Below are 15,613 nucleotides of genomic sequence, written 5' to 3' on the forward strand. Positions count from 1 at the left end.
TGGTGTTCATTTTGGAGGGCTTTTCTCAAAGCCACATCTTTTAAAACAGTGTATTTTTAACAGAGGTTTGCAGGGGTTATCTCTTTTTCTCCTTAAGGCTACTAGGAGCTGAGACTGCTGGAGGTGGGGCTTAACAGGGGTTAACAGAGGTTACTCTTTGTCCTGGGCTGCTAAAGGTGCAGGGCTCCTGAGGTGGAGATCATTCAGTCTTTAGTTCAGTCTCCTGGAATCAAGCTTGGCGCGCACCCGAAGCTTGTGCCCAGCGCAATTTCTTTCTTTTTTCTTCTTTAAAATAAATAAAATAAAGGTAATTAATAAGGACGATTTACTTGAGGGATGAAGTAGGTACATGATAGCTCCAAGGGGCACTGACTAAAAAAGCTTTAATATCTAAATATCTAAACAAAGCAGATATGGAGGCAGGAAGCCAGCAGGGGATGGGGGCTTGCCAGTGTTTTGCAACTGAGTGTCACATGTATGACTTATCTGCCACTAGGACCCAGAAAAGTCGTGGAGTGTGCCCTCGCTGCAATGAGCTCCCTGGCACTCAAGCGAACGTGTCCGTTCTCTTGAAGCCAAGGTGGCAGACCTGGGAGAAGCTGAGAGAGGCAGAGAGGGCAACAAACAAGGCTTTCAGGGACCCTAGCAGCCGGGTCCCATCTCCCAAGGTGACATCTCTTCAGATGTCATGCGAGAATGAGAGTCTGGGTGACAGAGGGTGCCAGAAGTCTGAGGTGGTGGAAAGATGCTCCCTTAGATGGGATCCCTTCCTTAACTGGTGATCAGCTATCCCTCTCGACTGATGATACCCCTCGGGGAGTGTGGGGGGGGCTCCTTGTAGTGGAGTGAATCGTGGATCATCAGGAATACGTAGAGAGTTGGGTTTGTGACAGGCGTGATTGACCTGCATAGTGACTTGCTCTGCACCTGAGTGCTGCATAGGTTGCGGATGTCACGCTACGTCTAGATAGGCTGTTAGGGACAGTGCTGGGGTGGAGTCAGCAGTTGCGGTCCAGATTGGTACCAATGAAATTGGGAAATGTAGCCGGGAGGTTCTAGGAAGCTAAATTTAGGCTGCTAGGAAAAGTGCTAAGGTTAAAATCCAGGACCCCCAAGGTGGCATTCTCTGAAATGCATACACCTGTTCCACTGGCGCAGGGCGAAGCTAGGCAAGCCAGCTTGAGATACAGGGTCTCAATGCGTGGATGAGAGAAGGTGGTGCAAGGCAGAGGGTTTCAGTATTTGTCAGGGAACTGGGGAACCTTTTGGGATAAGAGCAGGCCTGTATCAAAAGGGACGAACTTACCATCTTAACCAAAGAGGAACCAGGCTGCTGGCGCTCAACATTAAAAAAGGTGGCAGAACAGCTTTTAGAAAACTGATTCCTGGGGGAAAGCCGACAGGAGCTGAGGTGACTTCGGTTCGGAATACAGAGTCCATGGGGATGCAGACAGAGAAGGAGGTTTTTTAAATCCAACCAGGCATACAAGTGAGGAACATAAGCAATGTGATAAGTGATAGTGTCTACAAAAAAGGCTAGATGGGCAAACATTGACATAAATCCCGTGCTGCAGGTTAGGGACAGAGACAGAGTATACAGTGTCTCTATGCTAATAGTAGAAGCATTCGAACCCTAAAATGGAGAAGCTGGATACAGAGTTTTCGGAAGGAGGGACATTGATACGGATAGTTAAGGCATCACAGAGGGGTATGGTGGAATCGAGGAGAACCAGTGCGGGATGCTGTTATCCCAGGTTACAGGAAATTCTACAGGAAGCGATGTAGGACAGGGACTTTATTGGGGGTGGGGTGGCCCTCTACATCAAAGAGAGCATAGTGTCACATAAAATAGACAATGCAGGGGGAGCTGATTCCTCTACAGAAGCACCTGTGGATATCAATACCAGGGGTGAAGCATAGTTTAACATTAGGAATATATTATCGCCCCCCCCTGACCAAAGCACACAGAGAGGATTCTGAGATGGAAAAAGAAATTAGAGAGGCCAACAAAAGCAAAAATATGCCATTGGTAATGGGCTTTATTTTAACTATCCCCATATATAACTGGAAAAATGCATGTTCAGGTCATAGTAAGGAGAGAACATTCCTGGATATGCTAAATGACTGTGGCTTTAGAGCATAGATGGTTGTAGAACCAACCAGGGGAGATGTGATCCTAGACTCTAATTCTATGTGGGACCCAGGACCTGAGTGCTGAGGGGAAGTCAAAAGCTGTTGGTTTGAGGCGATAGGGAACAGCGACCACAATGCTGTCAGGATTCAGTATCTCTGCATGCTTAACAAGTGACAACTACTGAGGTAGTTACATTCGCCTTCAGAAAGGGAAATTTCTCAAAAGATGAGGGATGAAAGATGCATGGGTAAAGTTGAAAGCGAAAATCAAAGAGGAGTCAAAAATGTCCAAGATGCTTGGAGCTGTTATTTAAAAAACACAGTCTTAAAAAGCTCAATCTGGAATGTGTTCCCACAGGTTAGGAAAGGCAGCGTTTCCAGTCCAAAAGAAAGCCACGATGGTTAACAAGGGAGGTTGAGGTAATTGTTAGGAAGAAAGGATGTATTTTAGAAAATGGAAGTCCAACTTAATCTGATAAAGAATACCAGAGAGGCAACACAAATGGTGGCAAAAGAGAAGCAAGTTAGCTGTAAAGGGGAGGCAAAAAAAAGGGATTATGGGGGAACGCATGGCTGTGAACATCAAAACCAGCAACAAACAGTTCTTCAAGTACATCAAAAGCTAGAGGGAAGCCAGCAAGGGAAGCCCCGGTGGAGGCCCGTTAGGATGACAAAGGAACAAAGGGTGTGCCTAAAGATGACAGGGAGTTACGGCAGAAAAGCTGAAATGAATTCTTTGCATCTGTCTTCACTCCAAAAGAGGGGAGGTGCGAGGAAAATCTCCTGCACCTGAACCAAGCTTCTTAGGAGGCCGAATCCTGGTGGAACTAACTTGAAGATAGTGGTAGACAAGGAAGAAGTTCTGGCAGCCATTGATAAACTAAATGCTACCAAATCCCCTGGCCCAGATTGGCTGTATCATTCAACCCCAAGAGTTCTTAAAGCAGCTCAAAGCATGAAATTGCTGATGTTCTCACTTTAATATGCAACTTCATCCCTTGAAATCCTAGGCTCCATCCCACAAGAAGACTGGAAGATGGCCAATGTCACACCAATCTTTAAGAAAGGATCTAGGGGGGACCCGGGAAATTACAGGCCAAGCCAGTTTGACATCTGTTCCTGAAATGCAAATTAGTAGAATCTGTCATTAAAGATAAAATTATAAAGAAACATGTACAAAAGCAAAACCTGCTGAGAAAAGTCAGTCCAGCATGGCTTTGCAGAGGCAAATCCTGTCTTACAAACTTCTACTAGAGTTCTTTGAGGATGTAAGTAGGCATGTGGATAAGGGGGAACCAGTGTACATTGTCTACTTGGATTTCCAAAAGGCTTTTGACAAAGTTCCTCACCAGAGACTATTGAGAAAACTCAGCAATGAAGGAATAAGAGGGGAAGTCCTCCTATGGATTAAAAACTGGCTTGAGAAACAGGAAGCAAAGAGTGGGTGTAAATGGGGAAATTCTCGGGCCAATGCAGAGATGTGGGGAGTGGTGTCCCCCAAGGCTGATCCGGTGATGTGGGACCAGTGCTCTTTACTAACCTAGGTTCATAAATGACCTGGAAGTAGGGGTGGGTAGCGTGGTAGCCAAGCCTTTGCAGATGATACTCAAATGCCATAGTAGGGTGGTGGAGAACCAAAAAGGATTGCGAGGAGCTCCAAGCCGGAGCTTGATAAATTAGGTGAGTGGGCTAAGAAATGGCAAATGCAGTTCAATGTAGCGAAAATGCCAAAGTGATGCACATGGGGGCAAAAAATCCAAACTTCACATACATCGCTACATAGGGGTCAGTGCTATCGGTAGTCCTGACACCAGGAAAGGGATTTAGCGTCTTAGTTGATAGTTCCATGGGAATGTCAACCTCAATGTATGGCAGCTGCAGGAAAAAAGGCAAACTCTATGCTGGGGATAATCAGGAAAAGAATTGATAATAAAACCTGCAAAAGATTGTCATGTTCCTTATATAAAGCCATGTAGATGCGACTACTAACTTCTGGAACACTACTGTGTCTCAAGTTCTGGTCACCACATCTCAAAAGGATATTGAAGAGATAGAAAAAGAAGTGCAGAGAGGGGCAACGAGGATGATTGAGGGACTGGAGCACCTTCCCTTATGAGGAGAGGCTGCAGCGTTTGGGACTCTTTAGTTTGGAGAGGAGACGTCTGAGGGGGGATATGATTGAAGTCTCCATAAAATTATGCATGGGGTAGAAAATGCTGACAGAGAGAAACAGAAATTTTTCTCTCTTTCTCTCACAATACTAGGAACCAGGGGGGGGCATTCATTGAAAATGCTGGGGGGAAGAATTAGAACTAATAAAAGGAAACACTTCTTCACGCAACGTGTGAATGGTGTTTGGAATATGCTGCCACAGGAGGTGGTGATGGCCACTAACCTGGAATAGCTCTCGTAAAAAGGGGGGCTTGGACAGATTTATGGAGGAGAAGTCAATTTATGGCTACCAATCTTGATCCTCTTTGATCTGAGATTGCAAATGCCTTAACAGTCCAGGTGCTCGGGAGCAACAGCCGCAGAAGGCCATTGCTTTCACATCCTACATGTGAACTCCCAAAGGCACCTGGTGGGCCACTGCAAGTAGCAGAGAGCTGGACTAGATGGACTCTGGTCTGATCCAGCTGGCTTGTTCTTATGTTCTTATGTTCTTAGGGTGTAAAATCTGGTTTCATAATATGCTTTTTATTACTATAAGCCTCCATAAGACCGAAGCGGTTAATAGACAAGCGTTTTAATGGTTTAATATTAAGGAAGTCAATCTGGCATAGTTTTTGGAGTGTTGGGCCCCTTCCGCACACGCAAAATAATGCTTTTTCAAACCACTTTCACAACTGTTTGCAAGTGGATTTTGCTATTCCGCACAGCTTCAAAGAGCACTGAAAGCAGTTTGAAAGTGCATTATTCTGCATGTGCGGAATGAGCCTTGGATTAGAATCTGGGAGCCTCGGGTTCAAATCCCCACTCTGCCATGGAAGTTTGCTGGGTGATCTTATGCCAACCATGTATTCCCAGACTAACCTACCTCACAGGGTTGTTTTGTGCATAAAACCAGAGAGAGGAGAATAATGGAATCTTTTAGTTTCAGACTGGAGAAAAAGGCAAAGTAGGTCAACAAACAACAATGAAACGAAATAAAAACAAAGGCTTGTATAAGTGTTTTCAGCACAGATGCAAATGTCAGTCACCCAAATAGATATTTACATCAGGTGCAGGTAGAAAAACCATTTAAGTATACCAAGGTACAGCAGAGGGCCCCAGAGGCAAATAAGGCTCACTGAGGAATCAAAAATGGATCTTTAAAGAGAAAATGGAATATTGAAACCCAGATATATTGAAAGGGTCAGTAGGGTAGAATCATAGAAGCATAGAATCATAGTTGGAAGAGACCCCAAAGGCCATCAAGTCCAACCCCCTGCAATGCAGGAACACACAATCAAAGCACTCCCGACAGATGGCCATCCAGCATTGGCGTAGGAGGTTAAGAGCTCGTGTATCTAATCTGGAGGAACCGGGTTTGATACCCAGCTCTGCCGCCTGAGCTGTGGAGGCGTATCTGGGGAATTCAGATTAGCCTGTGCACTCCCACACACGCCAGCTGGGTGACCTTGGGCTAGTCACAGCTTCTCGGAGCTCTCTCAGCCCCACCCACTTCACAGGGTGTTTGTTGTGATGGGGGAAGGGCAAGGAGATTGTAAGCCCCTTTGAGTCTCCTGCAGGAGAGAAAGGGGGGATATAAATCCAAACTACTCCTCCTCCTCCTCCTCCTCTTCTTCTTCTTTAAAGACCTCCAAAGAAGGAGACTCCACCACACTCCAAGGTAGTGCATTCCACTGTCAAACAGCCCTTACTGTCATGACGTTTTTCCTGATGTTTAGGTGGAATCTCTTTTCCTTCCCCTTGAACCCATGACTCCTGGTCCTAGTCTCTGGAGCAGCAGAAAACAAGCTTGCTCCCTCACCAACATGAGATCCCTTCAAATATCTAAACATGGCTGTCATGTCCCCCCTCAAACTTCTCTTCTCCAGACTAAACATCCCCAGCTCCCAAAGGCTCTCCTCGTAGGGCATGGATTCCAGACCTTTGACCATTTTGGTGGCCCTCCTCTGGACCTGTTCCAGCTTGTCAACTTCCTTCTTGAATTGTGGTGCCCAGAACTGAACACAATATTCCAAATGAGGTCAAACCAATGCAGAACAGAGAGGTGCAAGTACATCCCTCGATCTAGACCAGTGATGGTGAACCCTTTCGAGACCGAGTGCCCAAATTGCAACCCAAAACCCATTTATTTATCGCAAAGTGCCAACACAGCAATTTAACCTGAATACTGAGGTTTTAGTTTAGAAAAAACAGTTGGCTCTGAGGTGTGCGTTACTCGGGAGTAAGCTTGGTGGTAGTCGGTGGCTTTGCTTTGAAGCAACCGTGCACCTCTTCCAACAGGTGAATCACGACTCAGAAGTAATGCCCATTGCCAGCAACCAAGCATACTCCCAGGTAAAGGATCGCGCTTTAGTTCTTTGCATGAAAATCAGTGAGGTTTAACAGCGCTTAATAGGGTTACCTACACTGTTTCCCCAAAACTAGGTCTTAGGTTTAATGCTAATAATCGAGCCTAGCGGCCCAGGCAAGCCAAGATGGGGGGGATTCTGTTTGCGCGTGCCCACAGAGAGGGCTCTGAGTGCCACCTCTGGCACCCGTGCCACAGGTTCACCATCACTGATCTAGACACTATACTCCTATTGATACAACCCAGAATCGCATTGGCTTTCTTGGCCGCCCTTCCTCCTCCCTCAGCCCCGTGTCACCAGCTCACTCCAGTTTTCCCCCCTCTTTCCAGACGCCTGTATTGCCACACTCAGTTAACGGTTTAGTTGCAGCCGCCTGCAGTTATGACTTTCCCCTAGAGAGCAGCCGCTCATCTTCAGACTGCTACAAATGTTACAATGACTAATTATTCAGCAGCAGAGGAGAAGTGGAGCGCAAGAAAGCATGTAACTACCACTTTCTGCTGTTTTGTTGGGGGGGTTACACATTGTGCTTAAGCCCCACCCCCAAGCTGTACGTGCATGGCAATTGGCTGGAAACATGTTGTCGCCACCTTGGCTAACCTTTCATATAATAGGACTCCATTCATTCATTCATTCATTCATTCATTCATTCATTCATTCATTCATTCATTCATTCTACTTATCGGCCACCCTTCCCCTTGCAAGCTCAAGGCAGTTTCCAGCATAAAATTAACAATAACATCTATGCACTGTTTCATAAATTTATAGCCATATGACATAATTTCAACCAGATGGCATTAAAAATTCAACAAGTTAAACACAGATAAATGTCCTACAGTTCTCATTTCATACTGTGTAAGAAGGGAAAAGAACAAAATACAGGGAGGAGGAGAAACGTAGGCCTGCTTGATGGCATTATATCTTGTTGAAGTCCCTCCCCTTTAACCCTCCCCCCCAAATCTTCAAGAATTTCCCAACTCAGACTTGGCGAAGAAGAAGAAGGAGGAGGAGGAGGAGGAGGAGGAGGAGGAGGAAGTAGTGGTGGTGGTGGTGGTGGAGAAGTTTTGATTCTCTCTGTAAGGAGACTCAAGGTGTCTTACAAGCTCCTTTCCCTTCCTCTCCCCACAACAGACACCTTGTGAGGGAGGGGGGGGGAGGCTGAGAGAGGTCCAAAGAACTGTAACTGGTCCAAGGTCTCTCAGCAGGAATGTAAGAGTGCAGAAACACATCTGGTGCACCAGATAAGCTTCTGCCATTCAGGTGGAGGAGTGGGGAATCATACCCAGTTCTCCAGATTAGAATTCACCTGCTCTTAACCACTACACCACACTGACTCGCAAATCTAAACAGATGCCACATCTGTAAGTTATAACTGATAACAAGGTGCAAACAAGGAAGTGCAGCTAGTGTCATCCATGAGGTGCTGACATCCCACAGCTCCAGAGTCAACGTTACCAGCTGGGTTCAAGCTCTGGACCTCCCACCCCCCAACCCAGGCCATTCTGCAGCATCTTCTCGGATAATCTCCACTGACAGTCAATGGTGGTGGAGATTCCATTCACACGTGGAAGCTACCTTATACCTGTCGAGACGTTATTTTAAGCCCAAGGGAATTCTTGGTCACCAAACCTCAAGCTCTGCCTCAGAGCTGGGAAAAAAAAGGGTGTGCTGAATTTGTACTGAAGCCACAAAAGAGCATCACAATGCTATACTCTTTTCCACCAAAAGATCTAAGTAGAATTGTAAGTAGAATTAACAGCCTTGTGGCGTAGTGGTTAAGTGCTTGCCCTGCCACTCACACGGTCAGGAGTTCGAGCCCCCTGTGGCTCAAATATCCTGGCAGCTGGCTCATGGTCAACTCAGCCATCCATCCATTTCTTGGTCGGTAAATGAGTACCTTGCTCATAGCTAGGGGGTAAAGAATAGCCAGGGAAAGCAATGGCAAACTACCTCACAAAAGAGGCTTGCCTATAAAATCACTGTTCGCAGTGGTACCCCAGGGTCGGACACGACTGAAGGGGAAACTACTTTTTTTTAGAATTGTAACTTCATCCATCACATTCTGGAACATCTTTGTTTTAGAATGCTCCCCTGAGGTCCTAGTGCCTACCTGACAGAACTAGGTAGTGATAAATGTATTTAAGTAGAGTACAAGTTTCCAGACAGAACATACCTTTAAACAGCATAGTCCCCCCTTTAGCACCTCTGAGCTCCTTGGCCGGCTTCTCGCAGCTCACGGCCCGACTTCCAAACCAAGACGGCCCCTGATAACTCCAGATCTTTGTGGTAAGGCCTCACAGAGTGTGCCATTGATAGGTAGAACCCCTACTTTTATCAAGAAATCCCACCTGGAACGGGTCCAGAGGAGGGCAACCAAAATGGTCAAAGGTCTGGAATCCATGCACTACGAGGAGAGACTTGGGGAGCTGGGTATGTTTGGTGAAGAGAAGGTTAAGAGGTGACATGATAGCCATGTTTAGATATTTGAAGGGATGTCATGTTGGTGAGGGAGCAAGCTTGTTTCCTGCTGCTCCAGAGACTAGTAATGGATTCAAGGTGTAAGGAAAAGAGATTCCACCTGAACATCAGGAAAAACTTCCTGACAGTCATGGCTGTTCGACAGTGGAATTCACTACCTCAGAGTGTGGTGGAGTCTCCTTCTTTGAAGGTCTTTAAAGAGAGGCTGGATGGCCATCTGTCGGGAGTGCTTTGATGGTGTGTTCCTGCATTGCAGGGGGTTGGACTTGATGGTCCTTGAGGGTCATTTCCAAACTCTATGGTTCTATGATTCCCGGATCAATCACATTACCTGCCCAATCTCGGTGAAGCTGCTAAAGGCATTACCTTCCGAATGCCCCCTCTCCCAGCACTAGGCAGAATCCAGAACGTCTCCTCGGATCAAATGGGTCATCTCCCCTCTTCACTGGAGTGACAAATTGATGTACATGACCAGGCACCAAGGCAACAGTAAGGAGGCAGCTAGATATTCTTCACGCCTGCAGCCTTTATTTCTGCTGGCAACTGAGAGCACAGTTACGCAAGGCCATCTGTACTAGCCATTTGTTAACTTTCAAGAAACGACAGACAACTTAGAATACTTTGCCAAATCATCCCAACCACCCCACCAATACAAAATTAATAACAGACAATATTATAATATATTGTCAAAGGCTTTCACGGCCGGAATCACTGGGGTGTTGTGTGGTTTCTGGGCTGCATGGCCGCATTCTGGTAGCATTTTCTCCTGACGTTTCGCCTGCAGCTGTGGCTGGCATCTTCGGAGGATCCTCTGAAGATGCCGGCCACAGATGCAGGCGAAACGTCAGGCGAGAATGAACTGGAACACAGCCATACAACCCAGAAAACCCACAACACCCTAATCAGCTGTGATTTGTCGGCAAAAAAAAAGCTGTAGCTTTTCCATGTCTTCAAATGTTTTGCAAACCTGGACTTTCTCACTGGTCCAGTATTAACCAGGGCTGACCCTGCCTGGCTTCTGAGATCTGGTGAGACTGGACCGATCTAGGCCACCCTGGTCAGGGTTGACAAACAGAGGTGGTTTGCCATTGCTTGCCTCTGCATAGCAACCCTGGACTTTCTCACTGGTCCAGTATTAACCAGGGCTGACCCTGCCTGGCTTCTGAGATCTGGTGAGACTGGACCGATCTAGGCCATCCTAGTCAGGGTTGACAAACAGAGGTGGTTTGCCATTGCTTGCCTCTGCATAGAAACACTGGACTTTCTCACTGGTCCAGTATTAACCAGGGCTGACCCTGCCTGGCTTCTGAGATCTGATGCGACTGAACTGATCTAGGCCACCCTGGTCAGGGTTGACAAACAGAGGTGGTTTGCCATTGCTTGCCTCTGCATAGCAACCCTGGACTTTCTCACTGGTCCAGTATTAACCAGGGCTGACCCTGCCTGGCTTCTGAGATCTGATGCGACTGAACTGATCTAGGCCACCCTGGTCAGGGTTGACAAACAGAGGTGGTTTGCCATTGCTTGCCTCTGCATAGCAACCCTGGACTTTCTCACTGGTCCAGTATTAACCAGGGCTGACCCTGCCTGGCTTCTGAGATCTGATGAGACTGGACTGATCTAGGCCACCCTGGTCAGGGTTGACAAACAGAGGTGGTTTTCCATTGCTTGCCTCTGCATAGCAACCCTGGACTTTCTCACTGGTCCAGTATTAACCAGGGCTGACCCTGCCTGGCTTCTGAGATCTGATGAGACTGGACTGATCTAGGCCATCCTGGTCAGGGCGGACAAACAGAGGTGGTTTGCCATTACCTGCCTCTGCTCAGCAACCCTGGATTTTCTTGGTGGTTTCCTGACCAAGTTCTAACCAGGACCGGCCCTGCTGAGCTTCTGAGATTCAATGGGATGAGGCCACTCATCCCACTATTTCTTCTCAAAACTCCAGAAGTGCCTGCAAGCTGGGATCCTTGATCGAGGTGTATCTAGCAAAAATGTAGCCCAGTGAAAAATCTGAATTTTCTGAACCCGCCCCACCCACACCCACCCCGGTATGCGAACCCACCCTCCCCCACCACAACCAAACAACTTTTTTGTACCAGGTGTTGAAGTCAGTGTATGGACCCGAGGGGGGGAGGAGGGGTGTGGGGGCAATTTTCCGCCCCCCCCCACCTAACTAAATGGCCACAGCCCGAGGACATTTGACCCCATGTGTCCCCCTGGGCGGTACGCCCTGTCCTTGATTCGGAATCCAGTATTTAGATCATGAGCCCCTTGGGGGTGGAAACACAGTTGGGAAAAAAAACCCTCCGTAAGCCTCTCTAAGTGCACAGGACACCGCCGGGAATCAATCAGTCGAAGAAAGAAATCAATCTTGGCTGCCTTGCCTCCTTCACCTTTTGCTATTGGATCAGACGTGTGTTACAACCAGCCCGGGAACAGCCGTCCAGAACAAAAGTCAAACTTACAATCCTCAGAACAGAAGGTGGCGATTCCCTTTAAATCAAAGAATTTTGGGAGGTTCGGCTTCAAGGGTCATCTTGCTACAGTGGACAAAAGAAGCTGCTAAATTCGTTGACACCATCAACGAACAACTAAAGTATAAATCCACACTCATCATTTAGGAATTGTTCTTCCAAACCACAAACGTGGGTATCCAGCATGGTGTAGTGGTTAAGAGCAGGTGGATTCTAATCTGGAGAACTGGGTTTGATTCCCCACTCCTCTCCCTGAGTGGCAGAGGCTTATCTGGTGAACCAGATGTGTTTCCCCATTCCTACATTCCTGCTGGGTGACCTTGGGCTAGTGAGTCACAGTTCTTTGGAACTCTCTCCGCCCCACCTACCTCACAAGGTGTCTGTTGGGGGGAGAGGAAGGGGAAGGAGCTTGCGAGCCACCTTGAGTCTCCTTGCAGGAGAGAAAGGTGGGGTATAAATCCAAAACTTCTTCTTCAACCATGACCAGTTGTACTTGGACATTCTACACCCAGCAGGTGTTCAAAAAGGTGACATCCTAAATTTTCAAAACAAGTAATCAATATCTGCGTGGCTCAGTGTAGCACTGATGTATGCTGTGATCTAAGATGGAGATTTGCAGGAGCGAAGAAGCGAGTTAAGGCACAAAATATACTATCTGGCAAGTTTTAACAAGAATTCGCTGCAGTCAGCTTGAACTCAGGGTTGTGTTTTGCTTGAAGATTGTGTGCTTTGATTGTGTGTTTCTGCACTGCACTGGGTTGGACTTGATGGCTGTTGGGGTCTCTTCCAGCTCTATGATTCTATGATCCTAATGGCCACCTCTCAACTGAATGGCAAAAAACCGGGAAGGAGTCATCAGACAACCCGGATGGCATTTTGACTCATTCCAGTCATGACGCTCTTTGATGCAACTTGCGTGCGGAGTCTTTCATGACCATATCTTTAGGGAGGGAGGGAGGGAGGGAGGGAGGGGAGGAAGAAGAAGAAGAAGAGGAGGAAGAGGAGGAGGAGTGTGGATTTATATCCCCCCTTTTTCTCTCCTGTAAGGAGATTCAAAGGGGCTTACAATTACAAACTCCTTTCCCTTCCCCCCCCCCCTCACAACAAACACCCTGTGAGGTAGGAGGTTTCGAATTATAGGAAGAATTCTTAGGGGAAAAATTATATTGTTGATGCTCTTGTTTGCATTTACCATTCTGCATTTTTATGTTTACACGCACAGTTTATTCAACAGGAAAAGTGTGAGCAGTGGTCCAGATCGAACCTGAGACCTTCCCTATGCAAAACAAAAAACCCAAACAACAACAGCGCGTGCTCAGCCCCAGGGCCAGATGGAAGCCGAGACGGTATGCAAAAAAAGGCACTCTGTGCCCAAGCGCCAGATTGAACGAACAGCCTTCCCTACGCAAAAGAGACCAGTTCTGCCCCAGTGCCAGGCTAAACCCAAGACCTTCCCTATGCAAAAGAGTCCCACTCTACCCCAGCGCTTGTGACTTGGGGAGAAGAGGCCATCTGACCAGCCTGGTTGATTTCTAAGGGGCCACCGGCCTCAAATCAGTGGGGCAACATTTATTCCACGTCACAAACCAATTGGGCCACGATGCAAGTTGCTATTTCAGGAGCAGAGCCTGCAATCGGACAGACGCGGCCTTGCATTAGGTAAAGCCCCCTCCCAACCCCCCCCCCCAAAAGACAAACCACCCCTTGCCCTATTTCACGTCCCAGAGCCCCCCTCCCCCCCAGCAAGGCCCTATTATTGAGAAGCTCTGGACTAGCAGGGAGACGGGGGAGCCTTCTGCTGCGGCAGCCACACGGGAGATAAAACTGGGGGCGCAGGTGAGGACATGGGAGGGGGGACAGGTAAGCGCGGGGGGGAGGCTGAGCCAAGAAGGCTGCAGACAGCGCAAAGCCCAAAGGGATGCACGGATGGATGCACGGATGGGGAAGGTCCCGCGGCTCCCGGGAAGAGCATCTCCTTGAGGCGCACGACAAGGTCCCGGGTTCAATCCCCAGCATCCCCAGGTCTTTAAAATAAATGCCGGAGGGGCTTTGCCAAGACTCCGCAGAGCCCCGGGGGGCAGTCAAAGCAGACCCGGCAAAAGCACCCCCCGCCCCCCGCCCCCCGAGCTCACTTACTGTCCGTGGCCATCCTGGCTCTGCAGCGGGGCGCCCTCCGGGCTCGCTCGCCGCCTCCTCTTCCTCCTCCTCCTCTCCCTCAGGCGCCGCTGCCTTCAGCCCATCCCTCCGGCCAGGCGCCGCTCGCCCAGCCAGGGAGCGGCCGAGGCAAAGCGGCCCGGCCGGGTTTGCACACGAGCGCGCGACCCGGAGGGGAGAGGGGCGCGCGCCCGAGCGGCGGGCCGCTCGGCGGGGACGCGCGCCCCCCGGCTGCCCGCGGCGGACGTTCCGACGTGCACGTGGCGCGGGGGCTCCGGTTCGCGCGTCTGCTTGTGGGGAAGGTCGGCTGCCTCCTCGCAGGGATCGAACCGGAGACTTTCTGTGCAGGGAACGCCAAGCCACGCAGCGGCGAAGCTCCCAAGGGAAGGGGGGGCCCAGGGGAAGAGGGGGTGCGCGACGCACCGAGCGCACGAATTTGGGTCAGGTGGGGGGCGCAAAATCCCCGCCCCTTTCCCACCCCCCACACTTATTTTAGGAAACCCAGCAGGCTGCAGAACAAGCCTTCCTGTTCTGGTGGGAACTACATTTCCCAGGAGACCCTGGGAAATGTAGTTCCCACCACAACAGGAAAACCTGTTCTCCAGCCTGCTCGGTTTTCTAAAGTAAGGGGGGGGGGGGGTGGAGCCAGAGTGCACACCGGCCACACTCTGGCCCAGCTACGCCTCTGAGGGCGGGAGCTTCCTTGGTGGAAGGGATTGCACCTAGTTGATTGGGATGCATTCCTAGCTCAATGTAACCACTACCGGATTTATGCCACCAGCCTGCTATATGTTGCCACTGTTCTTCCCTTCATTTTTTTTCTTTATGGCTTCACACGCTGAGTAGGTAACTAGGTTGACCCCTAACACTTCTGCTCAGGGCAGGAGGCCAGGTGGCTTTATCTCTATCTGTCACTGACTTTGGGGCGCCTCACGGGCGCCATGTTGCAGAGCCAGGATAGATAACTCTTTCTCACGTTCTTCAGTAGAGATGCCAGGGATTTTCCCCAAACCTGTGACTTTCTTCGCTGCTACCATAAATTTAATTCCAACCCTCTTTTTAAATTTTTCTACAGTATTGTATCCAAGCTCTGAAGCCATTTAGAAGGTCTATGGCAGGGGTCTGCAACCTGCGGCTCTCCAGATGTTCGTGGACTATAATTCCCATCAGCCCCTGCCAGCATGGCCAATTGGCCTGGTCTGTGGGGTTTTAAGAAAGAAACCCTAATAAGTTACTGGTGTCAGATTCCACATTTTTTGGAACAAATTATTTTTTTTATTGATGGCCACTGGATAGCTTTAAATCGTTTCTTTAGCTGAATGGCTATAAGAGACCATTTATCTTCTCTCTCCAATGAGTAAAATAATCCAAGGCGATAACTTCTGGTCGAGGTGATTTTCACTTTACAGAAACAGTCTGTCTCTCTAAATCCCTGGGACCATGTTAGCATTTGACTCCGTTTCTGGCTTCCGGTATCTTCTATGTGTCTTCTCCCTATTTCTTCTGGCAGTTTTGTATAAAGTTATATACACCAGAAAGGAGTCTAGTCAGAAATCTGCTTTCTAAACGTCCTCATGTTTACAGACCCAATTTGCGTGCTTATTATTCACGACGTAACATCTGACGTTGAGGCTGCCCTGCAAAAGTCACACAACGTAACCGGGATATAGATGGTTGATCTGCTCCATTCAGTTAAGCACAGGAACAGAGAACAGTTCTGCCTCAGGAAGGCTTTGCACAGAGCTGAGGGGAAGAATAAAAGCCTTGGGGAGCGAAGGGTTAATAGCTCCTTCTTTTGTAATTGAGCACTTTTGTGCAAGATGGCTGGGCCTCACCCCTCCAGAATGTTCATAG

General features: G+C 48.6%; 1 protein-coding gene across 1 annotated transcript in view; it reads right to left on the reverse strand.

Moving 5' to 3' along the window:
* The window catches only part of SYT16 (synaptotagmin 16), a 125,549-nt gene extending 111,643 nt beyond the window's left edge, over window positions 1–13,906 (reverse strand). Inside the window, exon 1 of the mRNA XM_048485872.1 lies at window positions 13,742–13,906. Coding sequence (XP_048341829.1) covers window positions 13,742–13,754 — 13 coding nt within the window. The 5' untranslated portion in view covers window positions 13,755–13,906. The remainder of the gene's footprint in view (window positions 1–13,741) is intronic.
* Between the last annotated feature and the right edge of the window lie 1,707 nt (window positions 13,907–15,613).

The sequence above is a fragment of the Sphaerodactylus townsendi genome, linkage group LG02 (genome assembly GCF_021028975.2).
Source record: "Sphaerodactylus townsendi isolate TG3544 linkage group LG02, MPM_Stown_v2.3, whole genome shotgun sequence".
In the NCBI taxonomy this organism is placed as follows: domain Eukaryota; kingdom Metazoa; phylum Chordata; class Lepidosauria; order Squamata; family Sphaerodactylidae; genus Sphaerodactylus; species Sphaerodactylus townsendi.